Source organism: Mastomys coucha, unplaced genomic scaffold, assembly GCF_008632895.1.
Source record: "Mastomys coucha isolate ucsf_1 unplaced genomic scaffold, UCSF_Mcou_1 pScaffold15, whole genome shotgun sequence".
NCBI lineage: Eukaryota > Metazoa > Chordata > Mammalia > Rodentia > Muridae > Mastomys > Mastomys coucha.
This window is the reverse complement of record NW_022196897.1, coordinates 14,616,767-14,625,561: the sequence shown is the minus strand read 5'-3', so window position 1 is coordinate 14,625,561 and position 8,795 is coordinate 14,616,767. Positions and strand designations below refer to the sequence as shown.

General features: G+C 46.5%; 1 protein-coding gene across 1 annotated transcript in view; it reads left to right on the top strand.

Moving 5' to 3' along the window:
- The first annotated feature begins 6,379 nt into the window (after window positions 1-6,379).
- Window positions 6,380-8,795, top strand: part of Abo (ABO, alpha 1-3-N-acetylgalactosaminyltransferase and alpha 1-3-galactosyltransferase) — a 15,078-nt gene continuing 12,662 nt past the window's right edge. Inside the window, exon 1 of the mRNA XM_031373183.1 lies at window positions 6,380-6,397. Coding sequence (XP_031229043.1) covers window positions 6,380-6,397 — 18 coding nt within the window. The remainder of the gene's footprint in view (window positions 6,398-8,795) is intronic.

The window sequence follows — 8,795 nt, the reverse complement described above, 5'->3', positions numbered from 1 at the left end:
TCTCTCTCTCTCTCTCTCTCTCTCTCTCTCTCTCTCTCTCTCTCCCTTTCCCTCTCCCTCTCTCTCTCTCTCTTTCTCTCTTGCTTGCTCAGTAGATCATGCAGTGGACATGTCCAGTACTAAAAGCATAACAACTGTTCATACACATGGTGGTAAACTTTACTTTCCCTCATCTAAGAGCCTGGGTCAGTTCTTAGCCTTTTGATTGATAGAAAGAATCATGTGTTAGGCTAGTGTATTAAAATTTTTTTGTTACTCACAAAGATATTAGTTCAGACAAAGAGGTGGGCAAATAATGGCTACTAAGGAAGGTGACATTAGCCCAAGGCAAACTGTAATTGGACTGGCACGACGTTAGTCTTACTTCTCCATCATCAACCAGTCAGCCTCGTAGAAGGTACTTAGAAGGTTTTGTGAGGGAACTTTTTTTTTTGAGGGAACTTTGGTTCACATGACATTTTTCTAGATTAAGTTGACAAGATTGAGAGGTGGAGATAAGATCTATGTGAGTTTAAGGCCAGCATGATTTACATAGTTAACTCTAGGCCAGCCTGGGATACATGACACCTTGCCAAGAGATACAGAGAGAAAGAGATGGCATGAGAGAAAAGACTGGGAAAGATGAGTGGGGAAGAAGATGAAAGAGTGGAAGAGATGAGAGGGAGAGGAAGGACAGGAAGTAGGGAGGCAGAGGAAGGGGAGAGAGGGAGAGGGAGAGGAAGGGGAGAGAGGGAGAGGGAGAGGAGGGAGAGACAAGACAAGCTGAAGAACAAAGACAGTGGGACAGATTTGGGGACCACAGCAAAGGTAGGTTAGAACGTGACAGCAGAGGGAAGTCACTCACAGTCCCTGTGATATGAGGTGTGGACGAGATACTGCCTTTGTCCTTGGAAATACCTGGTTCCTGTACACACACCTGGGCAAATCAGGAGCCTGCTAGAGTTCTTCCCCGCCCTCAGGTGTTCAGAGCTGGGTATTGTCTCTCCTGAGGGTGAGTTCTGCTGTGCGCCTGAGGTCTCAGCTATGCTTAACAACTTGCTGCACAGAGACAGAACCATCCTGGGTTCTGATATGAGCCTCAGAGGTGAGCAGACGAATCAGGGGGCTGGCTGTGGGCACCCTCCATTGATTGCGCACCATCTGGACTAGGCTTCATTGCTGCTGGGGTCAGAGGCTCAGAGGTGGCAGGGCCTGCTGCCTGGACTGGCAGAAACCCTGAGTGTCCCCGGATCTGTGTCTGTGCATGTGTACTTTTGAGAGGTGGGTAAGTGGGGCAGAGGCTAGAGTTATACCGGAAAGTCCTGATCTGACTAGGAAAAGCTGCTGTGGGAGGGCATTGAATGCACATGATCTGTCTGTCCCTCTACAGGACATCCTCCTCCCCACCTGCCAAGGTACTCCAGAACAGAGGTGGTAGTCAGTGGCCATGAATTAGGTATTTCAGGACCTCATAGGCATCCAGGCCACCTGTGGGGAGAAGGGGAAGGAGGCCAAGGGGAGGAGACTCCAGGTGGCTGAGTGGCCAGTAATCCTGCAGGGCTGGAGAGGAGGGGTGATGGGAGGAAGGGTGGGGCTGGATCCCCAGCTCTGACCTGGTCAAGCCAGGGTCATTTCCATAGCAAAGAAATACTCTTGGTACTACACAAAGAAACACACAAACAAAGCAAAATTAATCCTGGGAGAGAATTTCTTTTTGCCAGAAGCGTGTGCTGCCTGTGAGGAATGCATGGGAGTATAAAGTCCACTTAGTTCTCATCCTAGCTCAAGTGGTGGCTGTCTCATCCCACCTCTGGGCCTGGACCATACAATCTGATGTGACTGTCTAATTCCTAATCACCAGAGTTTTAGAAGATGGAGCATTGGCCCTTGATGGCTCACCACCTTAGACAGGAAAAAGCCATTTCTCACTCTCCATCTTTTCTTCCTGTGGTAAAATGCATAAAACAAAATAGTCATCTTAAACATTTTCCCCATAGTGGAGAAGATAGATTTTTCTTATTTATTTATATGTGTGATGTGTACACATGGGCATGTGCGAGGGGAGCAGAGGGCAACTCTGGAGATGCTTTTCTTCTAACTCATGGTCCCTGAGCTCAGACTCAGGTTGCTAGGCGTAGGCAGGAGGGTTCTAACTACCATGCCATCTTATCGGCCAATCTTAGCAATTTTAAATAAGAAGCTCAGTGTCTTTAAATTCATTTTAAGTAGGACTGCACAACTTTCTATTCTGGTGGATTTGGTCAGGGAGGAAGCTCTGTGCTGCCCTCCAATACCCCAGGGAGGGGCACTGGGGCCTGACAGTGCCCTGGTCCAGTGTGGATGCAGCATGACTGTCATAATTTCTAGGCAGAGCCCAGGATGGTTCAGTTTCTGGGATGGATGTTTGGATGAGGTTGAGATTGGGTTAGAAAACAAGTTGATTTCAAGTTGTTGAGCAGCAGGAGTGGGTTGGGGATGCTCCAAGAATCCACTAAGGTGCTGTGGGGGCAAGGGAGCAAAGATAATGCAAAGAAGTGACCTGGGCAGGGAAATCAGGGGTGTATGAAGGACCGGAGGTCAGTCTTGGTTGGTGGGTAAGCTCTCAGAGGACAGAGGAGAAAAGCAGGCCAAGGCTTCCCAGTGCCAGGGTAGCTGGTTTAGAGGCAGGCAGGGAGAATGAACGGGTGGGAGAAAGTCTGGGGCTCCAGTCCTGGGCAGATTTTTCAGTTTTTTTGTTTTTCCTATAAAGGCATGGGTGAGGTGGGTAGATAGAAAAATGTCATTTTTTTTTTTTAAACCACAGAACAGGTCATTCATGTTTTGCTCGTGTAACAAGGCAGAGGGAGTGGCCTAGCATTTCTTAAGCTGTAGCCCAGGTTAGTAAAAACTATGAAAGAGGAAGGAGCCATAGGAACAATAAAAGAGGTGCAGTGTGGGCATTGTAGAATCTTACTCCTGGGCTAATGATGTAAGATCTATCCTGTAAAAGAGGATAATTGTGTTTGTTATGGGAGGGAGACCAAAACCATACAAAGAAGTAACTTGGGAGGCACCAAAAGGACAATAACTTCTCATTTTTCATAACTGAATTGATCATTTACACCCTTTTCTTTTTTTTCCCTTTATTTATTTATTTTTATTAGATATTTTCTTTATTTACATGTAAATTTCTCCATTCCCAGTTTCCCCTCCAAAAAACAAAGAAACAAACAAAAACAACAAAAACAAACCCCTGTTGCCTCCCCCCTCCCCATGCCTGCCACCCCACCCTCTTCCACTTATTGGCCCTGGCATTCCCCTACACTGTTACACCCTTTTCTTATGCAATAATGAAATGTAAAAGATCTCTGAAATTGAGATGACAAATTTGTTCATTTTATGATTTTTAAGGGCAGGGGCCAATTGCACCAGAATGCTTGTAGGAAGTCCAAGTGTGTTCAAAATATAAAAGTATACAATTAAGTCATAATGCTGGGCAGTGGTGGCACATGCCTTTAGTCCCAGCACTTGGGAGGCAGAGGCAGGCAGATTTCTGAGTTCGAGGCCAGCCTGGTCTACAGAGTGAGTTCCACAACAGCCAGGTCTATACAGAGAAACCCTGTCTCAAAAAACCAAAAAAAAAAAAAAAAAAAAAGTCATAATCAACTTTTGTCATTTCAATATTTTGAAAAGCTTTTGTGTGGCTGGATTTTATGAATTCTTTGTGTACTTTGTAGAACGATGATAGTCCTTCATCAGATGATGTCTTCTGCAATCAGTTCATGGATTGTGTTTTTACTCTTTTGTTAGAGCAGAAAAATATAATTTTAAGGAAGGGCAGCTTTTAGTCATTTCTTTCATGAACCTGTCTTTCATGTTGTATCTAAAATGTCATCATCAAAACTCTCACAGTTGGGCTGGAGAGATGGCTCAGCGGTTAAGAGCACTGACTGCTCTCCCAGAGGTCCTGAGTTCAGTACCCAGCAATCACATGGTGGCTCACAATCATCTGTAATGAAATCAGATGCCCTCTTCCGTAGTGTCTGAAGACAGCTACAGTATACTAACATACATTAAATAAATAAATAAATATTTAACAAACAAACAAACAAACAAACAAACCTCTCATGGTCTCCATTTCCTCCTGAGTGACTGAGTAACTTTAGTAACTGACTTGCATGTAAGTCTGTGAGCTGTATGGAATTAACTTTTATAAAGTCTGGGTAGTGTCTTCCTTGTTTGTTTTGCATGTGAATGTTCAAGTGTCAAGGTCTGTTATTTCTCCACAATATTGGCCTCACTATTCTGCTTAATGTCAGTACACTAACATTTCTGGGTCTATCTCTGGGCTCTTTATTCTGCCCCACTGACCTATTTGTCCAGTCTTTCAAATACCATGCTCCCTCAGGTAGTGTGAGTCCTTAGGCTTTATCCCTCATCACTATGTTGTTTGTCCTGGGACTTTTTGCTTCCCTACATAAAATTTAAAATCAGTCTATTGTTGAAACAGAATGTCTTATCTCAGGCTGACCTTGGAGTCACTAGGTAGCCAAGGATGGCCTTGAAATCTTGATTCTCCTGCATCTACCTTGTCTTAGGGTTTTACTGCTGTGAACAGACATCATGACCGAGACAATTCTTAGAAAGAACAACATTTAATTGGGGCTGGCTTACAGGTTCAGAGGTTCAGCCCATTTTCATTAAGGGAGGAACATGGCAGCATCCAGGCAGGCATGGTGCAGGAGGAGCTGAGAGTTCTACATCTTCATCTGAAGGCTTCTAGCAGAATACTTGCTTTCAGGTAATTAGGATGAGAGTTTTAAAGCCCATACCCACAGTGACACATCTACTCCAACAGGGCCACACCTTCTAATAGTGCCACTCCCTGGGCCGAGCACATACAAACCATCACACACCTGCAAAGTGCTGGAATCTACCTAGTTTTGTGCATCTTAGGAAAGCCACTCCACCAACAGAGACAACTTTCCAGCTCTAAATCAGTCTTTTGATATTTGCAAAATAACTTGCTAGGATTTTGATGGTGCTCTATTGACTCTGTATTGAAGGCTGGGATGGATAGGTATCTCAACAGCTTTTTTTTTTTTTTTTTGGTTTTTCGAGACAGGGTTTCTCTGTATAGCCCTGGCTGTCCTGGAACTCACTCTGTAGACCAGGCTGGCCTCGAACTCAGAAATCCGCCTGCCTCTGCCTCCCAAGTGCTGGGATTAAAGGCGAGCGCCGCCACCGCCACCCGGCTAGCGCCACCACCGCCCGGCTTCAACAGCTTTGAGATGTCTTATATATAAACTGTGGTCTCTTTCTTCTCATGTGCCACGTGATGGGAGAAGGTAGAATGGAACCTCGTGACTTTCTTGGCTGGTATCCAGTTCCCTCGTGAGCAGGCCGGCTAGCTCTCAACCGGGCAGGAGAAGCCTGAGAAGTAGTGTCTGGCTAGGAGAGAAGTGAAGGTTGATGATAGAAGCGCTATGGCCCTAAGGCTCCAGGTTTCTGGCACACAGTATGCAGTGCAAGACTGAGGTCCTTGTGTCCCACGTCCAACGGGAATGGGAGTATGAAGGCTGACAGCCATTAGAGGGCAGGGGAGTAAGAAATATGGATTAAAAATTTATCAAGTTGTGGGGCCACCAAACTCCATTCTGCTTGACTCTGTCACCTCTGGGTGATTCTGTGTTCTCACCTGCTAAAAGTGGCTTAGGAGAACTCTGTCAAGAAGCAGAAGAAACAGGTCTCTCTAATAACCTTGGAAGTACTAGCCGCAATAGGGCACCTGCTGGTACCATGGTCTTTGAGGGCTAGCTCCTCCTCCCTGTAAGGTATAGTGTCCCTGCGTGCCTAGAGGCCCTATCACATAAGGGACAAAGCCTAGGTCACCGGACAGGACCTTGGGGTTGGAGATGGGACACTCCTGTGAATGGGAGTTGCGGTGTGTAACCAGCTGCTAGTGTCAACAGCGTTGCAGTGAGCTCAGGTTCTCCAGGCAGGAACTGCTCAGGCCGCCCAGGAATGGGACCAATGGGGTAGGAGCATGGGCGTGTATGGCCCTGGGCTGAGTGTGTGCCACAGGCACGGAGGGGCGGGGCTTCTTGGTGCCATCTGGTCTTCTGGAGCAGCTACCCTGGGTTCTGTTTGCGGAACGGTGGTCAATAGGGGGCTCTGGGTGCCGGAGGGTCTGTGTTCCTGGACGCATTCCTCCCTGCCTACATCTTTCGGGCGGGCGTTGAACTCGGGTGTTACAGCAGAGGAATGCGACAGGAGCCGGAGCAGGTGCGGCAGAGCTATGGATCTGCAGTTGGGTGAGTGATTCCTGCGGTAAGCAGCAGGATCTGCTTTGCTTATTGTCTGAGGCCTCAGGCAAATCTGGTCCTCTCCACGCTCCCCTCCTTTTTCTAGTCCCATCCGGATGGGAGCACAGTCGCAGGTATTCTCTGGAAAAGCAGGGGACTAGGAGTTACACCCAGAGTGAGAACAGAGGAAGGGAGAAGGACAGAGGGGATCACTGCGGGTCGGGTGAGGATCCTCCGCTACCCGCCCGCGGAGATAAGCTTTTTATCTCCTTGAGCACTGGACTTCTGTTCCCCTCACACAGGACATTTTGTATTTCTTTTTGTCCAGATTGCTCCTTTTCATTATAGATCTGCATAAGTGATTATTAATAGTCGCACCACCCGGTCAATACTAGGCTGTCTTGAAATCTCCTCTTCCTCACCATTAATCCAAAATGCTTCAATTTAACCTCAGGTATGTATTTTGGACAAGGGCACAAAGCAACCACATTCTTTGCCAAAATATCTCAAGAATGGTCCTCAGGCCACTCACCAATATTCTTCCCCTCTGAAACGTGAGCTGGGCCTTATAGTTTATACCACTCTCAGCCACTGTCTTCCCTGCTTCTACTCAGATCCCCTTAAAGAGTTCAACCACTTTTCTAGTCCAAAGTCTTAGAGTTCACATTGATCCAACAAGCACCATGGTCAGACTTGTCACATCAATACCCCGTTCCCTGGTGTCAACTTCTGTCTTAGTCACTGCCTAGAAGAGACACCATGACCATAGCAACTCTTACAGAAGGAAGCATTTCATTGGGGCTGGCTTACAGTTTCAGAGCCTTAGAGTTCATTGTCATCATGGTGGCATGCATGGCACCTGAGCAGTATCTCAGAGCTACATCCTCATCCCCAGGCAGCAGGCAGAGGGTGAGACAGAGCTGGGGCTGGCATGGGATTTTGATCCCTTAAATCCCATACATAGTGACAAGCTTCGTCCAACAAGGCCACACTTCCTAATCTTTCTAAAATAGTGCCCCTCCCTGGTGACTAAGCATTCAAATATATGAGTCTATGTGAGTCATTCTTATCCAAAGTACCATAGTCCATTTTTACAGATATGATTTTAATATACATGTCCCGCTACTCTCAACTCACACCCACATCCTTATAGGGTGATAGGGTAACTTCCTTTTTATTTCGAGGAATAAGGCACTTGCCATTCTGTGCTGGATGGGTAGTTCTGGACAGATGATGGAGCCTCTTATGGCAAAGCATTGTCAAAACAACAACAACAACAACAACAACAACAACAACAACAAGAAGTAACCCAACCAACCAACAACCCCCCTCCCCCCCGATTTATGTAATATGGAGTTACTCAGAGTAGGACACACCTGATTCCAACAGTCATAGTGTTAGTGCTCAGTCAGCCAAGCTGTGTTTAGGCCCACTGATGTCTCAATAAGTCCTTAGGTCGTGAAGGAGTGAGGTACTTTCTTGTTGCTATGGGAAAAAGGTTTGGAGAGACACGGTGGGAAGGGTGAGTGGAGTTGGGGTGATATAACTTCAACCCCTGCTCCTGTCATTGGGGATGCTTTCCTAGGCTTGTCTCTGTCCTTTCTTCATCTCTCTACCCAGTCCTTCATTTGTTGCCTTTCCTTCCTATGTTAATAGGGGATGTCCATACACTTGAGACTCCAGTTCATGATATGGTCTAAGTCTGGAACAGATGACTTGACATGTGACATCAAGACAAATTGCCACGAAAATTAAAATGTTCAGGGATTTTGAAGAGCTTGACAAATTAGTGCCTGTTCTTAGTCTACTCCCATTGTTTAATCTCTATTTATTTCCAGTGAAATTCGCTGAACACTGGTTGTATCAGTAAGCCAGAGACCAGGAAGTATACTTGCCACAGTGAGCAGGAATAGGACATAGACTTGGAGACATGAGTTTCCCTGTAAGTGAGAGGCCTGGTGTGTGGGAACCTAGGAAGTAAGTGTGGCATGAGAAGAGCCACTGCAGGGGAGGCCCAGCCCCAGAAGCTGGTGCAGTGTGCTGGGAGGTAGAGAGGGCTCCCTCCAGAGAATGAAAGTCTGGCATTCACATGCAGTGCTGGCTGGTGAGCTGTTTGGGCATGGGTGCTGTGTGGAATGGCTTCTTAGAGAATACAGGCTCCTGGAGAATGGACCAACTGGGAAAGTGGCTGCTTGCTGGCTCTTGCTCTCCACTCTGGGTTTCCTTAGTGCTTGATAAGAAGGCTGACTGAACATCTTGGGAGTGATCACTCTGTGAGGAGATGTGCTTGTCTGGAGCCTGGCTGAACACACTTATCAACTCCTCATCCCATGTAGAAGTAGTGATTGATACTTGGTGATAAGTAAAGAAAATAACAGAAGAGCAGCAGAGCCCTTGCTCGTCTGCACTTCACCCAGTCCCACACCTGGCTGTAACTAGTTTTGATTTGTGCTTTCCTAAGAGCAAGCAATGCTAAGCATTTGTATTTCTTTGGTAAAAATGCCTGGTATCCTTTTTTTTTTTTTTTTTTTT